The sequence below is a fragment of the Vanacampus margaritifer genome, chromosome 5 (genome assembly GCF_051991255.1).
Source record: "Vanacampus margaritifer isolate UIUO_Vmar chromosome 5, RoL_Vmar_1.0, whole genome shotgun sequence".
In the NCBI taxonomy this organism is placed as follows: Eukaryota; Metazoa; Chordata; class Actinopteri; order Syngnathiformes; family Syngnathidae; genus Vanacampus; species Vanacampus margaritifer.
In genome coordinates, this window is record NC_135436.1 from 29,351,857 (window position 1) to 29,371,267 (window position 19,411).

At 41.5% G+C, this 19,411-nt stretch overlaps 3 protein-coding genes across 3 annotated transcripts in view; 2 read left to right on the forward strand and 1 right to left on the reverse strand.

Moving 5' to 3' along the window:
* The window catches only part of frem2b (FRAS1 related extracellular matrix 2b), a 152,844-nt gene that overhangs the window by 119,318 nt on the left and 14,115 nt on the right, over window positions 1-19,411 (reverse strand). The window contains exon 3 of the mRNA XM_077565663.1: window positions 201-314. Coding sequence (XP_077421789.1) covers window positions 201-314 — 114 coding nt within the window. The remainder of the gene's footprint in view (window positions 1-200; window positions 315-19,411) is intronic.
* LOC144051730 (periostin-like) lies at window positions 4,955-14,072 on the forward strand. The gene is made up of 13 exons (XM_077565100.1): window positions 4,955-5,018; window positions 6,455-6,612; window positions 7,804-7,968; window positions 8,050-8,196; window positions 10,184-10,325; window positions 11,060-11,272; window positions 12,258-12,392; window positions 12,700-12,735; window positions 12,856-13,004; window positions 13,087-13,223; window positions 13,306-13,436; window positions 13,520-13,650; window positions 14,034-14,072. Exons 1-13 carry the CDS (start codon window positions 4,955-4,957, stop codon window positions 14,070-14,072), a joined length of 1,647 nt encoding a protein of 548 aa, XP_077421226.1.
* LOC144051731 (uncharacterized) lies at window positions 15,228-19,283 on the forward strand. Its single transcript, XM_077565101.1, has 6 exons — window positions 15,228-15,264; window positions 16,627-16,761; window positions 16,872-16,919; window positions 17,015-17,092; window positions 17,176-17,214; window positions 18,756-19,283. The coding sequence occupies exons 1-6, from the start codon at window positions 15,228-15,230 to the stop codon at window positions 18,782-18,784; spliced, it is 366 nt and encodes a 121-aa protein (XP_077421227.1). The 3' UTR covers window positions 18,785-19,283.

Sequence of the window (19,411 nt, forward strand, 5' to 3'; positions counted from 1 at the left end):
GTCTTTTGCAAATACTGTTTGACATAAAAATATAGATGAGCTATTGCAGCCTTTGAACAAATGTATTCATCTATAACATAACTCAAACGTACAGTATGACCACTTGCCTTCCTACGGTTCACTTCATGGTCATATTCATGACATGTCGGGATTTCTGTTACGCTAATCTCTTAAATTAGAGTCTTGATCCAGTGTTGTACCTGATTCTTGTTTCCTCGCCCGCACCTCAGGCCCAATGTGTGCGCTTTGCAGCAAGTCATGGGGACCAAGAAGAAGTACTTCAGCACTTGTCGCAATTGGTACCAAGGCGCCATCTGTGGAAAGAAAGCGTGAGTAGTTATGAGCGGTGACTTATTATTATTATTTTTTTGTCAAATCGTTGGATACGGTGAGATGAATGCCATGAAAAAGGGGAAACCGCCAAAACCTGCACGACGTCGGAGTTTGCCCACCTCTGGTCTAACTTGAGGCGAACGAACAATCCCGGTGATGGTCGCGTTTTTAAAAAAATTTTTGGAGTCATCAAAACATGTCAACATTCTAGTTATGCCGGCGTAGCTTCCAAAAACTTTTGATTCTAAGCGTTGAGCAGAAGTGGGCCAACAACGGTTCTGTGGTTTACAACAGTCCGGTGGCTGTGAAGGCAACGGGAGACTTTTTGTGAGCGACTCAGACAGACGGACTAATCTATAAGAAAGTCTGTGGCTATGCCTTGTTGTTGTCATGGTTACGGCTCACAAAATTTTATTATTAATATTATTATTATTATCAAGGCAAACACTGATTTTGCGGGACATGACTACAATTTGCGGGACGCATGAATTGAGCTTCAAACTCTACGTGGGACGGTTGGTCACCAAAACATTTTAAGAAACAACATATAAATACGTCTTTAGGACACATAAAACATTTAAAATAGAACGTCTTTATACGTTTTTGGGAGCAAATGAGTTAAGGTATCATCAAAATGCTTGAACACAATCAATTTTCAACCTTTTTCATTTAAACAAAGGACAAAATTAGGACAAAGTTTGTTGATGAATAGAAAATACTTCTACTATCAATGCCCCCCCCAACCAGAAACATTACAACCTTAAGAATATATATATATATTACTTTCTTCAAGAAAGTGCACAAATAGTGGCAATATCGATCCGTTATCAATACTGACTTGGTATCGACGATATCGATAAGCCCTCCACTAGGCGACATGTTAAACTTATGACTCCAATGCATGTGCAAAGCACGTCTTCCCGAGTGCATTTTCTTTCTGGGGAAGAAGACATTTTCAACCCTGAGCGACATCTGTCCGGCGGTTAACAGTTTAATCGCATCCAAGCGGAACCTGCAACTCTTTGTAGTCTTTGCGTTAAAGGACAGTCTTGCTCATTTGGTTCTGGAGGGTGGCCACTGTTTGAGTGTCACTGCGGTCAACCGCAGACTCCAGGATGTGGCTCGGAATTGCTGACACTATTCATGAATGGAAAAGCCCGCCGTTTACTCCAACTGCACAGTTGAGTTTTTCTCTCGCTCTACTGTATTGCCCTTTCTGGCTTCTCAGCACTTTTGTGTTAAAACGTGGACGGGAGCCATGTTTTTTTTTTTTTTTTTGGGGGGGGGGGGGGGGGTGGCTCATCCGTCTTTCTGTTGGAACCCCAATCCTTCCATCACCAACACTCTCCACTACTCAACATGTCGGCTACATCATCAACAGTCTCAATTTGCTTTTTTGTTGCACTGGATGACACGTTATCATCTTCACATATTAGTAGCCATGACTTGTACTTCTTATTTATTCTTCTTCAGCTTCCATTTCTTGTACTTTCTTTTGGCAGTTGGCAAATACTTTTGGTGCATTACCGCCACCTTCTGAAATGGAATGCCTCCGACAATATTCAGTGATTTATTATGATTCAAATTTAAAAATTCTGATCCGGTGTTAGTTTTTTTTTTTTTTTACATCTTAACTCATTCAAACCCAAAAACATGTAAAAACGTTTTTTCACTCCCTAAAATGTGTTTACACGTGTTTTAGTTTTTTTTTTGTTTTTAGATGTCTTTGATGCAGCTTCTGACATGAAGAAGTGGCTTAAAGCAATTGTAGTTATAAAAAAAAAAAAAAGCCAGCAGAGTATAAGAGGTCAGCCAAGCTCTTTTTGTCACCAAGAATGTGAATAATGACCACATTTTGCTATATTCTAATGCTAATTGCAAAATGGAAACTGATAGAAATAGACTTATTTTTTTTCCTTATGAAAGAGGGGACTCTAATCTTTCTTTTGGTAGGTTCCATGTTTTTATAGCACTAGAACACAATATTCTGTGGGCCTTTCAAAATCAGTCAAAATCCAGTAAAACGGCCGCGAACGAAGGGGGTTGCTTCAGTGAAAATGGCTGCCAGTGAATGACTCTTTGACTGCCAAAAACGTTAATTAGTAAAATCCTATGGAGTGCCAAAGACGTTAAAAGACGTTTTTTTTTCAAAACAGAGGTGAAACTAACCATTTTCTATTGTTGATTACTGAAAAACGGAATAAGGTAGAAACAAACTTTTTTTTTCTGATGAAAGATGAGAGTCCAATCTTTTCATTTGTAGTATGTGTGTTTCCATAGTCCAAACACATACTTTTCTGTGGACCTTGAAAGATCAGTCAAAAATGCTTAAATCGGTTGGCACCCACGGCATCCCTTTTCTGAAAACGTCTGGCAGTCAAAGAGTTAAAGTCTCCACCGAAGATGGCGCAGGATTGTAGTGAAGACCGTCTACCTTTCCAGAGGTGTAAGCGGAAGTTTCTAATCAAACCGGAACTCGTTCGCTGCCATCAACACGATCATGAGTGCCAGTCCAAGTTCTAACCGTTCTTGGCCTTTGTGAAATAAATGACCTTAAAAAATGGGGGCGACTCTTGTGTTTTTCTTCTTCCTGATTCATTTTTGGACCGGTGCGCAAAATACAGTCGATAAAAGCATGACCTATACAAAAACAGTATTTGATTCTTTCAAGAAAACAATTCCGTGTGCATTTTGCTGACATTTGGGCTTGAAAAGCAACTTCCACGTTGCTCTTCAGTAACTGCGAGTGGATGCGGCCCCAGGGCGAATATATTCGACTTGACCGATTCACCGTCAATTTCAGAGGAACCGTTTTTTTTCCCCCAAGGAGACGCTGACAAGTCAAAAGTTTCCGTACGCTCGGCCCGACACAATCGCTGTGTGTGAGAGAGCAATGCAGCAACATTTATTTAGATTTTTTTTTTTTTTTAATGCTGACTGTGCCCCGACTGGGCTGCTGCGGGATCTCATCGCAGCGCCTCGAAGTCTCATACAAAACCACAAATAAGCACTATTAATAATGCGGGTGATTTTTCGGATCTAATCCCATTTTTATTTCAAGATTAAAATGTGGTCTTTGATCGGAATGTCAAGCATTCAGTAACCAGCAATTAGTACGTTGACGGACAAAAAACATCAATCATGACATTGAATTTGGCAGTAGGAGTTTTAAACAATATTGTTAAGGAAAGAGTTTGGCTGAAGCAAATTTGGTCCCTTGTCCTTAAAAGTGTTGACCTCAAATGAGCGTTGGACACATTTGCTGTTTTTGTCCTCTGACTGCAAACTGCATCCAGTCCAGCATCTTTTCTTCATCAGATGATTCAAGCACGCGACATTTTTGGTGTGTTTTGTCCCCAAAAATGCCTGAAATGTGCACAGGCTGACCATTGTTGTTCATTTGGAATTGGAGGTGACTCACAGTTGGAGCTTTTTTTTTCTTCCCTCCTCAATTGTTTTGCAGCTTTCACATGGAAACAGATTTTTTTTTTTTTTCACACATGGTTATTTGGCCATAGATTGTTCTCTCTTTGTTTATTTGATAAGGTTGTTGAAGTTTTATTTACACATGTAAGCAACAGAGCAGAAACTGGGCTATAACCGTGTGTATGTTCCTACCATATATATCCGTATGTATATAACTGTGGTGTTCTTGTGGCTTTTTTTTTTTTTTTTTTGCAAATGTCGCCTGGGCAGTTCAAAGTATCTCCAAATGCGTCTAATAGTGGACACGAGGCCCAAACATGTTCATACCTGCGGACACGAGTGGTATAGCGGCGTTTATATCCAGCTGCTTTTTTTATTTTTTATTTTTTTATCCTCCTCGATCCGCCCTGGGTGATCTGCTGTAGTTTAACTTCATCTCCAGCGGAAAACAAACATATTCAAGTGTGTTTGCTGAGGGACGAGCAACAGAGCATCGCCGTTGGTCGTTGGAAATTCATCAAGTGGGATACGTTGCACTTCCACCCATTATAGATAAAAAGCTGCACTATAGAAAGAGCGTATACAATTATTTCGTAGTTTTACATTGCACATCCTTTAAGCACACTTTTTTTAAAAAATCTTAAAACATTTGAAAGCCATAAAAAAAATGAAAGCATAAAATGCATTTAGGTGTACGAGACAAGTCGTTCTTCTTTTCTGTCACATTTAGGCTCCTTCCTGTGCAATTGCTAAGAGGATGGCAATTTCTACTTGCTTATGCTTAATCATTTCCATAGAACGAGAACATAAACGGTCTTTGTGCTGACCGAAATATTCTGAAGGCCAACGTTGAGCATTCTGCGTTTCTGTGCGCCAAAATGAGGTTCACCAAATGACAAGCAACGACCAAACCGATTGTGAGCCTTAAAAACGGAGCACTCTCTGAAATATAAATCTGCTCTTTAAATGTTTGCTTAATCCAGGAGGCAGCGTTCCCATTAGCTTTTGGAGCAGGATGCTAGACCACGCGGCATCTTTCGGTGCCGGAAAGACGACGACGGTCACATCTGGAAACACTGTGACAATGCAGTCGCCAGCCAGATTGAACAAAATCATCCCACAGTGCCTGTAGTCGACCTTTTAAAGGATTTGCTACCTGTCTTGAGGTTTATCATGTGTTTGTTTCACTTGCAGAATGGTCCTTTACGAGTGCTGCCCAGGATATATGAAGCTGGATGGAATGCGCGGTTGCCCCGCAGGTGCGTTGCGGGTACCGATGACATATGTCGGCGTGAAGTTATAAAAGTTTGGTTCGGGCGGATCTTTCCAAACCCGGAGAGCAGAAGCTTGCTATTACTCCAGTAGGGGATGCGCTCACATATTGCCGACACATGTTCTTTAGGGTGCACGTGTGTTAAACGGGATATAAAAAAACTGGGCTACCAGTGAAGTATTTCAACCTGCAATTCTCCCCATTGGAAATATTGCCAATGAAACGTATTTGTCATTCATGGCCATGCAAGTTTAACAATGATGTTCAAACAATAAGACACTTTCCCAACTCAACTTTAATGATGAAGATGGAGTGCATAATAAAAGAGGCGTCGCAGATGTGCCTTTTATTGACAGTCAGTCAGGTCCGTATATTAGCAGTGTATATCAGAAGTCATAGAAAATAGTGGCTCGTACACGGGAAATTTTGTAGAGTAAATTTGACTCTATTAAGAGTTTATAGTAGGCTAATATTTACACTTGGAAGAGAGTAAAATCAAGAATTGAAGAAAAAACCCACCTATGTATATATATGTATATATATATATTTAAAAAAAAAAAAACATTTATTAAATTTTTTTTAATTGATTTGTTTGTTTGTTTTTTAAAAAAAAGGAGAGCAATGATGATGTCAAATCGAATGAACAATACTGAGCTCTCCTGAAAAAGAAAAAAAAAAAAAACACCTGAGCTAAGCCCCTCCTATTATTTGCCCATCTCCAAGAGGAGACCAAAAACCTCGTCAGATTCCCGCTGACACTAGTTATGTACTAACACCCAGCAGGCGTTGTTGCGTGGCTCAGGGAGTAGATTGTCAGTCCCCCAAGCTGAAGGTCGTGAGTTTGTTCATCAACCCTTGAGTGACTTTTCTTTATTTCAGTTTTTTATTTTTATTTTACTCTCTTCCAAGTGTAAATATGACTCTAAAACTGAGTAAGCTATTTGGTCCCCCTCTAAATAGAGTCAAATTTACTCTACAGAATTTACTGTGTAGATTTGGTGAAATTCAATGCTTGTAAAACTGGTTAAAGCAAAGACAATTGCAGTTTCTCAAAATGAAAAGAAAAAAGTAGACATTTTACTTGCTTTAGCGGGCCGCGTAAGAGGCTGCGGTGGACCGAATCTTGCCCCCATGCCTTGAGTTTGACATCTGTGGGTTAACTGACGACTCTAAATTGGCCATAGGTGGGAATGTGTGACCGTGAATGGTTGTTCATCTGGTGAGCACACCAGGGTGTACCCCACCCACCCCTAGCACCAAAGTCAACCGGCATAGGCTCCGTCCGTCTCACCCGCGAACCTGAGGTCAAGCGCTGTAGAAAATGGATGGATTGATGATGGTCTTTTTCCAAATTGTCCGACCTTTAAAATGTTGGAATTCTGTGGCCTCTCTGAAGTTCTTGATTTCCTTCCCGCCCCATAGTGGCCCCGATCGACCATGTTTACGGCACGCTGGGCATGGTGAAGGCCCATTCCACCCAAAGATACGCCGACACGTCCAAGCTGAGGGGTGAGATCGAGGGATCTGGCTCGTACACCTTCTTTGCGCCCAGCAATGACGCCTGGGACCTTTTGGATGGGGTGAGTGAGGTTCCACAGACAAATCCCAAAATATTCCGCTGATACAAAGGAGGTGGCAAAAGTATTCTCACTCTGTACTAAAGAAGATACTTGGTGTAAAAAAAAAAAAAAAAAAAAGACCGGCAAAAGTCGAAGTACAGATTGAACTCCTGTACTTAAGTAAACAAGTACAGACTTATAAATGTGGTCAAAGATAACTTGCAATTCATGTTATGCCACACTTGGCTCAACTTTGATGCTGTGAAAACGTGATCCCACTGCTCTGCTAAAATACTAAATTAGCTAATAATAACAAGTGAACAAAAACGCCTTATTTGTATTTTTTTTAGTGCGGTGAGGCAATTTTATTTCTAACTTATTAATCGCATAATTTTCTGTAATGAATCACATTTTTCTACTTCTGCTTTTTTTTTTTCTACAAAGCTTGTAACAGGCATTTACTTGAGTAAAATCCGGCAATTAATGTAAAATCATCAAGCAGAAAGTATATTTAGAATACAAGACTGTTTTAATGGCTTTATTGTAAGATTGTTAAAATGCATTTTACCGTAATGTGATCGTGAAATATGTGACCCGCTATGACTAAAAATAAATTGAGTGGTCAAAAGTTTTCGATTTTGAGATTTCTCCAAATACTCTCCTGAAGGTCTCTATTTTTAAATTGTATTCAAAATGTACTAAAATGAGTGATGAGTCAAAACAATGTCGTTGTAGTAAACATGCTAGTGCTTGTAGCTAGCGCGGCTGGGGAACTAGCTTACTTGGTCTTAAAATAACCCGAGATTCTTTCTAAATCACAAATGATTTATGCAAATGCACAGAGCAACCAATAATAGCCAAAAGAACGTATGAGCATATGTAAATATTGCCATGGAGTCCGGACGTCGGCAAATGTTCGTAATCCAATCAAATCCATTAATCAAACGTTTCACCGTGTACCGCTCCAAGGACTGTTGATAAAACCTTCCACGAGCGTCTTCTTTACACAAGTAACGTTTCGAGAGAGTCGAGGATGACATTATGAAACAAAATAACATTCGGTGTGAAAACAATGCAAGACGCTAGATCACGTCATCTTGTGGCGTCAGCGAATACTATCTATAGAGTCCAGTAAAGTGTTTTCAGTACTTTGACACGACTACTTGCCACCACTGCGATCGCACATTCCTTGTATTTCACCCCCCGTGACAGAGCATGCGGGCCGCGCTTGAAAGCAACGTCAACATCGAGCTATACAACGCCCTGCATTACCACATGGTCAACAAACGCCTCCTGACCAAAGACTTGCGCAACGGCATGACAGTCACGTCCATGTACAACGACCTGGGTCTGCTCATCAATCACTACTCCAATGGGGTGAGCGCCGCCATCGCTTAGCGTTGACCGTCACCTTGCCCCGTGGCGTCGCACGTGAAAAACGCTGCGTTTGCCCTGCAGGTCGTGACGGTCAACTGTGCCAGGATCATCCACGGCAACCAGGTGGCCACCAACGGCGTCGTCCATGTGATCGACCGCGTCATCAGCGCCGTCGGGAGAAGCATTCAGGACGTTATCGAGGTTGAGGAGGACCTGGAGACGCTCAATGTGAGTTGTAGCAGTTGCGCTGTGGCAAGTCTGGGTCTTGCCCGACTTCATCCAGATCCTAATACCGCCACCGTTCCATCACAATTGGACAAAAATGCAACACTACACAGCTGTGCCACACATATATTATCTGGAGCAGTTCAAGATCATTTTTTTATCTAATAACATGACAAAAAAACTTCTTCTTTTTTTTTTTTTAAACATGCTGAGTATTACAAATGTGATTTGCTAATCGAATTTTGTTTGCTCTGACCACCCTACCAGAGCTTGCAAAAAAAATGCTGACGTGAGCCTATATAATAAGTCCCATTGATAATGTGATTGAAATGTCATGGGCACTATTGATTCTGAAGGCCTTGGGCAGATTAGATTGACACGGCAGCACATTGAGGATGAAAACGGAATTGACCCGAATCTGGCATCCTTGGAACAGGGATGTGATTTGACCAAAGTGAAATTATCTGAAAATTTAGCCGGGGGTCTGGGGGCCGCTGGCACCCAGCTAGGTCCAGGGTAGCTCATGGGTTTTCCGTGTTTTGAAGTACTTTCAATGCACTCACATGACAAAGAAATAGACAAAACAACAGCATAAATTTTCAATGTATATTGAACTATCCCATATAAAATGGCAGTTTTAGTCAACTCAAAATCAGTCACATTCAAAAACATTGGACTGCCTTTGCTTTTAAAAACTATCACTGAGAATATCATCATATCTAACTAATGTGATTACTAAGTTAACACATAAATAATGTTGAAGAGTTCAAATTTCATGAACAAATAATTGTATCATGACCAAATGAAAAGTAACTCATATTAGAGCATACCACAAATGTCTTTGTTATAGCAGAAGATGTTATCTGTCGGAGTCATGTGCATACACAATGAACTATTAACAAAAAAAAAAAAAAATCAGAATTTTTTTTTTGGGGGGAGATAAAAAAAGCGGAATTCCGCGAATTAGCGGAAAAATCACATCCCTAGCAAGCCAAGAGCAACACTACAAAATGAAGAGAATACAATAAATAATAACAAGAAAAGAAAGAACAAGAATACAATTTCATGGAACAAATATTAGAATTGAGGTTGTAAATGTAGGTCAGCACATCTGATTGTTTATTGGCAAGCAGAGAAGGCCTTTGTTCATGCTGACAGCTTACTGCGGCTATTACGCATTTTTGTCATGTCTACGCTTAAAACTGATGGGACGGTTTGTTTACCGATAAACTGTGACATTTCAAAATGATGACGTTATGTTGTTGTTGTTTTTAAATTGTATTTACCGGAAGCATTGTGTTTTGTGTTGCTAAGTCTATGTTATTGGCTATATGGTGACATAACTACAGATGACGTCTTTTGTTTAGCAGTTTGCGTCTTTTTCCGACACAAACTAGAACAACTTGCCATGCTTTAAAAGTGAGCTTTGTTATTTTTTGGTGTATCCATACTGATTTTATTCAAAATGAAACTAATTTGAATTCTTTGTGTTATGTGCATATAGCGGTCTTCTTTTTTCTCCTTAATGCGATGTTGTGATCATACATATCTCTTTGACTGCCAGACGTTTTCAGAAAAGGGATGCCGTGGGTGCCAGCCGATTTAAGCATTTTGACTGATCTTTCAAGGTCCACAGAAAATTATGTGTTTGGACTATGGAAACACACATACTACCAAATGAAAGATTGGACTCTCATCTTTCATCAGAAAAAAAAAAGTTGTTTCTACCTTATTCCGTTTTTGAGTAATCAACAATAGAAAATAGCTAGTTTCACCTCTGTTTTGAAACAAACGTCTTTTAACGTCTTTGGCACTCCTCCATAGGATTTTACTAAACGTTATTTAACGTTTTTGGCAGTCAAAGAGTTATTAGCCATGACCATTTTGGTCAAAAAACTCTTGATATGAAATCTTCCTTACGTTTCCTCTCTAGACCCGATCAAGTCGTTTCCCTCTGCTAAATGTGACCCGATTGCTTTCTCCCATCCAGAATATTGCCCAGAACTCCGGATTGTTAGACAAGCTGGGTCAGCCCGGACACTTCACTCTCTTCGCCCCCACCAATGAAGCCTTTGCCAAGCTTGGAGGCGACGTGCTGGAAAGGCTCCAGAACGACAAGCAGGTCCTCCAAGGTACACTACATGCTCTCATGCTCCCTGGGTTCTGAGATTACAACCATAACACAAAGTGTCTTTGTAGCTAAAAGATGACGGCACCAGCATGGATATGCAGAATTCAAAATTCTCTAGCTTGGTGTTTGTTTGACTTTTTTGTCACAGGTTCAGTCGGCTCCGATTGGAAACAGCTGGAACCGCAATATTCTTTGCAATGAACGTGGACACACTTTGGCAAGCCACGCATAACAAATTTTGGTGCGGAATAATAACAAAAATTAAGTCTCCACTTTCAAATCACCCGTGTAATCGTAAGCAGAAAGTCAACAGATGAAAGAGAATATTTCACAATGTAATAGGATCACACATTTACACTGATAAAGTCCTTTTGTGAGGTAGCAAATCCCATTTTGTTGAGATTTTTGTTAAATCATTCTAAAATTTCCGCATTTGTCTGCAGCAACATAAAACAGCTTTTCCTTGGAAGCAGTCGTTATACAGTAGGCTGCTCAACCTCAAACATTTTATTGGTTGATGATGTCAGATCACACAATCCCACACAAAGTTAAATAGAACCATGGCAGAACCCCGCGCGGTTATCCTCAAGGGCCCAAAGGATCCAAGGGTCTTCTGGTTCCCGAGAACTTCTATTTGTAATGTAACATGAGATGGAGCACGGAGCCACCCAAGCAGCTAACAGGCCAATCAAACAATGTGACTACATTCATTACAAACGTGTCTTTGTTTTCCAGCTCTGCTGAATTTCCACCTCCTGGACTCGGTACAATGCTCTGAGGCCATCATGGCCGGGACCTCTTACGAGACCCTGGAGGGCAACAACATTGTAATCGGCTGTGACGGCGACAGTTTGACTGTCAACGGCATCAAGATGGTGCGCAAGAAGGACATTGTCACAACCAATGGCGTCATCCACCTCATTGACCAAGTGCTCATGCCAGACTCAGGTGAGATCTGCCTCTTCTGCTCCTTTCAACTTCACTGACCTATGGCTTACCACCAGGAAACTGTGCTTCATTACTATTACGCATCAGCAATGTGAACAAAGGGCAGAATGATCTAGTACCTGAGCATATGATCTCTGACCAAAGATAAAAATGTTGTATACCTTCCAAAATCTATTGGACTCTTTCTCTGAAACTTGACAGATTGGGCTTTTGGCCTCATCTAGCTAGTCCTGAACCCAAACACTGCTTAAAATCCTCATCAACTCTAAAGCCTGTATCCCACTAAGGGGCGAAACACAAATGTTCGCCCTCTCACTGGGATACCAACTTTCCACAACATCAAGTCAAAATCTAACCCCAGACCTAAAACCAACCTTAACATAACCTATTCCTAAAAAACAACAAAGTAACCCAAACTCCTACACTAACCCCAAGCTTGACCCCAAATTCCTGCTTGAGCATACGTAAACAAGATCCTCCATGACAAAAGATTGATTAAGGATTGTGTCCAAAATGTTTTACGAACCCTGACCCAACTTTAACCCTAAAACCCAACATTAAAGGCTTTGGAGTGCCGCACGCCGTCGTTGACCCCATTTGTTGTTCGCGTGCTGCGAGGGCGCGACGGTGGGAGCGTTGTGTCGCACCACATCTGGATGCGCAAAGTAGGCCTTTGTCATCGTGGCGCCTTGCATAAAATTGAAAAATCTTTAATTCGGGAGCAGTGATGTCAGAAAGTGCAGCCAATAAACGAGGGGCTTTCAAATACGTCTTGGCCCACGACCCCATGTCATCCTATGGTTTTGTAAATGAATCATGCATGCAAGAACATCGATTGCTTCCAGAAGACCTACAGGACGTCTTATCAACCCGACTCCAACCAAAACATAACCTTAGTCTTACCGTTTTGTGAATACGGAACATACATAAAGGCAACGCTTTGACACGAGTTTTAACTGCGTTGGGATTCTCTCTGATTCTTAAGCCAAACAGGTGATGGAACTGGTGGGAAGTTCCCAGTCCACCTTTGGCGACATGGTGTCCGAGCTGGGCCTCTTTGCCGCCATGAGGCCCGAGGCCGAGTACACGCTCCTGGCCCCTCTCAACAGCGCCTTCAACGGTAAGCACCGTCCTGTCCAATCCAATAAGTCGCACAACTCCCATGTTCTTCCACTAAGGATGAAACTAAATGGAAGCCCTGGCGTTGTGTTTGTCAAATGTGTGTCAATGGGGGCTGGATACTTTAGAGGTTTTGGAAAAAGTGCTACGAATTTACAAGACGCCAAAAGCTGGAAGTAACAGGAACATCGTGCTTGCTCTGTAAATTCTTCCCATTGCGGAGACGTGATTTGTAGCTTAACACACACCGTCCAGCTGAGCTTGAGCTTGTGGCGTAAATCATTCATAACCGCTGTGCCTGTCCTCAGCCGTGCTCGGTTTTGTGAACTGCTACCGGTTGAGGGGTGACCTCCCCATTTGCATAATCAAATAAATCCCTTCACCAATTTGCAATGAATTCAGGTGCATGTTAATCGTCCATCGACTGCACAATACTGAGATCTGTTGAAATATTATCGCTGCAGATGAGGTGATGTCCATGGATCAGAGGATGCTCAAGTTTATCCTGGAGAACCACATCCTGAAGAAAAAGGTCATGCTCGGACAGCTGTATAATGGGCAGACGCTGGAGACAATTGGCGGAAAACTTCTGAGGGTCTTCATCTATCGCACCGTGAGTCGTCCTCTTTGACAGCCCCTCGAGCCTCGTGCGAGTGAGCCGCGATCCGAAGTGCTTCGCGTCCGTTCTTTTGCAGGCCGTGTGCATCGAGAACTCCTGCCTTATCAGAGGAAGCAAGGAAGGAAGCAATGGAGCGCTCCATCTTATGAGGAGCTTCCTCAAACCGGCCGAAAAATCCATGTATGAGATTCTGAGAGACAACGGCGGATTCAAGTAAGTACAGCTGGTCTTCATGAAAGCGGACCTTGACATTTGCAGTATTCCGGTGCCAAGTTCCTCTCTCTCTGTGCTGCAGGATCTTTTTGTCCCTGATGGAAGATGCCGGACTGACTGACTTGTTGAGACAAGAGGGAGACTTTACGATATTCGCCCCGACTGACAAGGCTTTTGCCGGTTTAAGGGAGAGAGATTTCACATTGCTGAAGAGTAGGCCTCCTGCACGCCCGGTTACGAGCACACGCCACGTGTTGCTAGCTGATAATAACTCTATTGACTCTCTTTAAAATGAGGTGACATCAACGCTCTCAGAACTATCCTTCTGTACCACATCAATAATGGCATCTTCATCGGTGGCGGTTTGGAAACGGGAGTCACGAACCTTCTCAAGTCCTTGCAAGGCAGCAACCTCAAAGTGATGTTTGTGAGTAGAGTTACACGTATTTGCATTTTGGGGTTTTTTCTTAGCATATCAAGCAGTTATTTGTGGTGCAATTATCGAATGAGCGCAACTTACAGCAAGCTGGTAGCCATTACTACGAGGAGTCATCCGAGGTTGTGGATTTGAGGTTTGTGGATGTTGTATTTTGCAGGCAAATGACACCATGCGAGTCAACTCAGTACAAATCCCTGACTCTGACATCATGGCCACAAATGGAGTCGTTCACTTTGTCAACCGACTCTTGTATCCCACCGGTACAATTTTCCATTCTATGCAAAATCTGCCAAGCTCTGTGATGCACCCCCAACCCCCTCTCTTCTCACGGCGTTGTTTTTTCTGATGGGAGCTTGCACACTTTTGCGCAGATATCCCTGTTGGAAGCCAAGATTTTCACTCGCTACTGAAGAGGCTGATTACTTATATACAGATTAAGGTTAGTAAAGACCTCATGCCGTTGTACACAACCTCAGAAATGTGAATATTGTTGTACATCAACGATGTTTCCATTGAAGGTTGACTAAAAGTAGTACCGACCTAAACTAGATTGTGCTTGTATCCGCTTACACAATACACAAATGACCATCCTATTCTAAAATTGTGCTACACTGATTTTATGCTAAATGGAAACTTTTACAATTCAGCATTGTCCTGTGCCTAGAGTAGCTAAACCATACATGGTTTAAATGTGGTTGCAATTGGACAAAATCTGTAGGACAAGTTCTTTTTTTTGAGAAAACAAAAACGAAACAAAAACAAAGAAACAACCGAGTTCTTGAGACTTTTTGTGCATCTAGCCATCTACTAAACCTACCTAAAGGAAATTGTTTCGTGTCATTCGCACTAACATACTTTCACTTTTGAATTTCCAGTACATTCCAGGCTTCAGATACCAGGAAATCCCCCTCACGTTTTTGAGTGAGTAGCAAAACAATTGAAATTTGATGTACACTATTTATTTCACGTTTCAAACCCCCTGATGGCTTTCTATCTTCTGTTGTCATCAGAGAGGTTCATCACACGAGTTGAAGGTACAGTAAGGATGATTAAGCCTCATTATCATGTGATTCCCCGTCAGGAAATTCTTTACAAGCTTTGGTTAGCGAAGCATATACATGTAGTGCAGTTTCATCTAGCGAGTGGCTAAACCTCATATGACAGAATTGAGAAGCGAATGTGAAAACATCGATGGCAGGCCTCAAGCAGGCAATAAGTGAGTTCAAATACTGTTTGCGCTCAACAGAAGGCAGATTCATGTATCAAGCGGCGACATGTTCATTACTGGTCTCACAGATCACTTCACCAACGTCAGCTTAATCCTGCTTAAATTATGAGTGACGGCTACACAAGCATTTGAACCCAAGCACCTCTATTTGCACTTTTGCATCCAACAGCCAACTACCTACTGGAAAGTCTTTTTTTTTTTTTTTTAAATGTAGAAGAGGTTTTCCATGGCACGTTTTCCTACTGACCACAAAGGGGAGTCCCTGGCTCTGGTGGAAGGCCTCTGACAAGAGACAACAAATCTCACATGTTGCATATAATGCACAAAACAGATGCCAATGGGGGTTTTGGGGGGGGGGGATGTTAAACAGACATGTCCGATGATGTAATGGTTTCTTCCTTGGCATATGCCGCAGACCTCTGCAGAGCTCAATGAAAAAAAGTGCATTGTAGGAGAGTTGGAGGACTGGAGTCACGTGACTCATCTCGAGTCAGACTCGAGTTGCCAAATGACACAACTTTAGGACTTGTGACATGCTTGGCTAAAAGCTAACACTCAACTTGACATTCTTGAGAACTGTCTCTCAGACACAAGTAAAGTAGTGAGGTTAGATTAAACGTTTAGCTCACCAATAACGAATCAAACATTACTTAAACTTTAAGTCAGTAAAGTGGCAGACAATACAGAGAATACAGTCTGGAAACGAGTTACAAATGTGTTACAGGGATGTGATTTGACCAAAGTGAAATTATCTGAAAATTTAGCCGGGGGTCTGGGGGCCGCTGGCACCCAGCTAGGTCCAGGGCAGTGCCCTGGTGGGGGGAAAAGGCCCCGGAGCTCATGGGTTTTCCTTGGTTCTAAGTACTTTCAATGCACTCACATGACAAAGAAATAGACAAAACAACAGCATAAATTTTCAATGTATATTGAACTATCCCATATAAAATGGCAGTTTTAGTCAACTCAAAATCAGTCACATTCAAAAACATTGGACTGCCTTTGCTTTTAAAAACTATCACTGAGAATATCATCATATCGAACTAATGTGATTACTAAGTTAACACATAAATAATGTTGAAGAGTTCAAATTTCATGAACAAATAATTGTATCATGACCAAATGAAAAGTAACTCATATTAGAGCATACCACAAATGTCTTCGTTATAGCAGAAGATGTTATCTGTCGGAGTCATGTGCATACACAATGAACTACTAAAAAAAAAAAAAAAAAAAACTGAATTTTTTTTTGGGGGGGGGGGGGGGGGGTAAAAAAAGCGGAATTCCGCGAATTAGCGGAAAAATCACATCCCTGGTGTTATGAATAGTTAAAAAAAAAAAATCATTTTATCAATGCAATATATGTTGTGACTGAGCAAGATTGAATGACATTGACATGTGGCACTTGCTTGGGGCATTGAAACATGGCCATCTGTCCCAGAATTTTTTTGGTTTCACACCAAAACAGCCAACTTGCTGTTCAATTTCATGGTCTCATCCAATTTTTTGGTGAAACTGGTGTCGGTGCTTGATTTTTCTAAATTCCAGGCTAGCTACCGTTTGCGTTTTAAAATCAAGTTTGTGTGAGGATTCTTCTAATGGTGAATCATATTCTTTTAATAGAAACCTTTCAGATAGAGTTAAAGGTCGATTGGTCGTGATGTATCCATGGAAATGGTCATTTCTCTCAGTTGTCATGATGTTTTTCTTTTGTTTTTAAGCTCCCGACGTGACCAAAGTGACGAGGGTCATCCAACAGGAACCGTCCATCACTAAGGTGACCAGGGTCATTGAAGGCCAACCGTCCATCACCAAGGTGACCAGAGTCATTGAAAGTGACCCTACCATCACCAAAGTCACCAGAGTTGTCTCAGGCAAGTGTTTATACTGGAATAAAAACAGACTTGATCACATTATCTAATGACTAATATGGCAGCTGCCGTTATAGATAACTTATTGCGTCACTGACTGCGTTGTTTTCCAGGACCTCAGTATTCAGTCAGCACTGGCACCTCCCACGTCGCCGTGGATGGTCAGTCAAACTATTTTACTGGATGTCATCACAATGGCGGCAATCGCTGTAAATAACATTGTATTTGTATTTTTGACCTTGCCTTCTTCCTGGAGGATCTAACCTGGCAGAGATCTCCACCATTGAGACGGGCACAAATTTTGATGGCGACCGACTCGTCAAGATGATCAAAGGTGAGCTTGGAGCAACCGGTTCGTGCGCGCTAGCAGTGGAAATGCACCGTGTGACCAGATGATGTTTGCTTGCCTTCATACAGAGGGCGTTTCAAGGGTAAAACCTTCCCGAAGAGTTTTAGGTAAAGAAATGATTCGGTCGGTGAATGCTGCCTCTGCAAGAATAAAACACGATTAATGCAAAGCTGGTTGAGTCTGCATTCAGCTGTCAGTCATTTGCTTTGTCTTTAAGGGAACAGTCTGAAACGTGTGTACTGCTGCTGTATGCGTTTGATTCTAATAAACTAGGAAGTAGGACATTTTGACTGCTTTCATTTGTGAAACTAGTCATGCTAGAATAGGTTTTGCATGGAAACTAATTCAGAGATGTGTTGCCAACTTGCCTTATCCTCTATTTTATACTATTTGACCCTCTGGTTCCAAAGTCCTTTAGAAGTGAAGACCAGGTCTGTCAAGCGGCTGAGATATACGGGGGGGGGGGGGGGCTACAAGAATGCAATTGCAGCCTTGGTTTTGTTGTCAAGATTGATACACTAGTCATTGGCCATGTTTTTGTTTGGTATATTTCTTAACTTCCAGCAGTTTCAATGGTGGAACGCTAAGAATAATTTGAAGTCATAGCCACAAGAGATGAATGTCTGATGTTCCAATAAAGTTTTAGGTTTCACAATATACAGTAAATATAGCAGGCAAGCAGGGGGCTCCAAAAAAATACATAAAATCTTCCACCGCAAGGTCCATTATGACAGCCGTCTCTGGTCTCTATGTTGGTGTGTGGGACCCAATCGCCGTCCCAACCTAGCCTCCTCTTGCTTATATGTTTTATAACCATTCAAATTTACAACTTTTAAGTTGTTGACCTTTGAAAGGACAATCACAAAGCTCCCGCAAGAGAGCCTGGCTCAACGGAACGATTGGAAACACGTAAACAGCCAGTCGCTAGGCAACAAAAAGCATCCAGCAGCCCCGCACATTTCATTTAATCCCTGGTATGCAGGAATCGTAACACAGTAGAACAGGATCAAGGTTTTTTTTTTTTGTTTTTTTTTTTCATCTCTCGATGGCTCATTGATTCAGGTATTAGCATTAAGTGGTAAATTTAGGAGCATTGGAACCTGCAGAAATGTTAATAATGTCATCTTTCATGATCACAATTCAATAGGGTGATTATGTTTTTGATGATCTGAAAAGATCACAGGAGATTTCATGAGACATTATTCGACTTTGTGTGTTTACATTTTCTACACAAAATTACTTAATGACTACTGTACTGTATTTAAAAAAACACAGCTATTAAATCCTGGATGATTTTGAGGTCCTATTCGTTTGTCCCGCAGACCATTTCATACCTAAAGTTTCCATGATAACAACAACAACCAATCCGTCCATTTGTATACCAGGGTCTCTCGAGTGTCATTAAGACGTTTTTTTTTCCCCCTTCCCAAAACGTCAGATTCTTTGTCTTTTCTTGCGACTACGCATGCATTCATGTTGCGCTGCCATGCTTGCTGCTGCAATATTTGTACTAATGCTGTTCATCTAGCATCCTCTGCTGTCTATTACGGTGTCATTGTAAGCCCAATTTGAGACTTCCATTAAGGGAATTCCTCCTCTACCTTGGAAAATGTATTTAAAAATGTCCTTTTCCTTCCTGTCTTCCAAGCTGGCAGCAGGCGAAGAGGACGGGACTGAGCCTGGACGAGTGGGGAGTGACCGGAATTCAGACAGCGCAGCAGGTTGAAAGTGGCTGGCTGACATAGGGACGCACTTTAAATGTCATTTCAAGTGTACGCTCGGTTAAAAACGTTTTTTGGTAAGCAATCGCAATGGTACTTTGAATGCATATCCACTTTAAGGGTCTCAAATGCAGACAAATGAACATTCTGGCTTGACTTTAATGCGAGCCATCAGGGGAGCAATAAAAGAAAAAACACACAATTCAACCCTACACTTTTTCCCCGTGCCTTTGCCGGAGTCGAAGCAATGAAACTCAAGTAGAAGATTTTGTAAATCCTAGCATGATAAATAAGTAGATGAATGATGTCTTCAGAGCCTTAAATGCCCTTATCTCCTCTGGCTTTTAAGTTGTTAGCAAAGTTCCATGCACATTTTTATGTGTCTCTCATTTCCAACAATGTATCCATCTAAATGTTTCCCTGCTTTCTCCCAACCATTTTCCAATAAAGTGCTTTCTTTGATATAAACATGCCACTTTTTCCCCAAAGGACACCTGACAACAATGGCCCTGCGTATTTCCCGAGTTCCATAAAAGGTCCTGTGTATCCAATGTTCCATCCTAATTATGCCTCTCTTGTCAAT

Bases quoted from the DNA above. Each gene is read 5' to 3' on its own strand.
- LOC144051730 (XM_077565100.1), top strand. From the start codon at position 4,955: ATGGTCCTTTACGAGTGCTGCCCAGGATATATGAAGCTGGATGGAATG. The intron at 12,393-12,699 runs GTAAGCACCGTC...GCCTGTCCTCAG, and splicing joins TCTCAACAGCGCCTTCAACG to CCGTGCTCGGTTTTGTGAAC. The intron at 13,224-13,305 runs GTAAGTACAGCT...TCTGTGCTGCAG, and splicing joins AGAGACAACGGCGGATTCAA to GATCTTTTTGTCCCTGATGG.
- LOC144051731 (XM_077565101.1), top strand. From the start codon at position 15,228: ATGGGGGTTTTGGGGGGGGGGGATGTTAAACAGACAT. The intron at 15,265-16,626 runs GTCCGATGATGT...ACGTGACCAAAG, and splicing joins GGGGGATGTTAAACAGACAT to TGACGAGGGTCATCCAACAG. The intron at 17,093-17,175 runs GTGAGCTTGGAG...GCCTTCATACAG, and splicing joins ACTCGTCAAGATGATCAAAG to AGGGCGTTTCAAGGGTAAAA.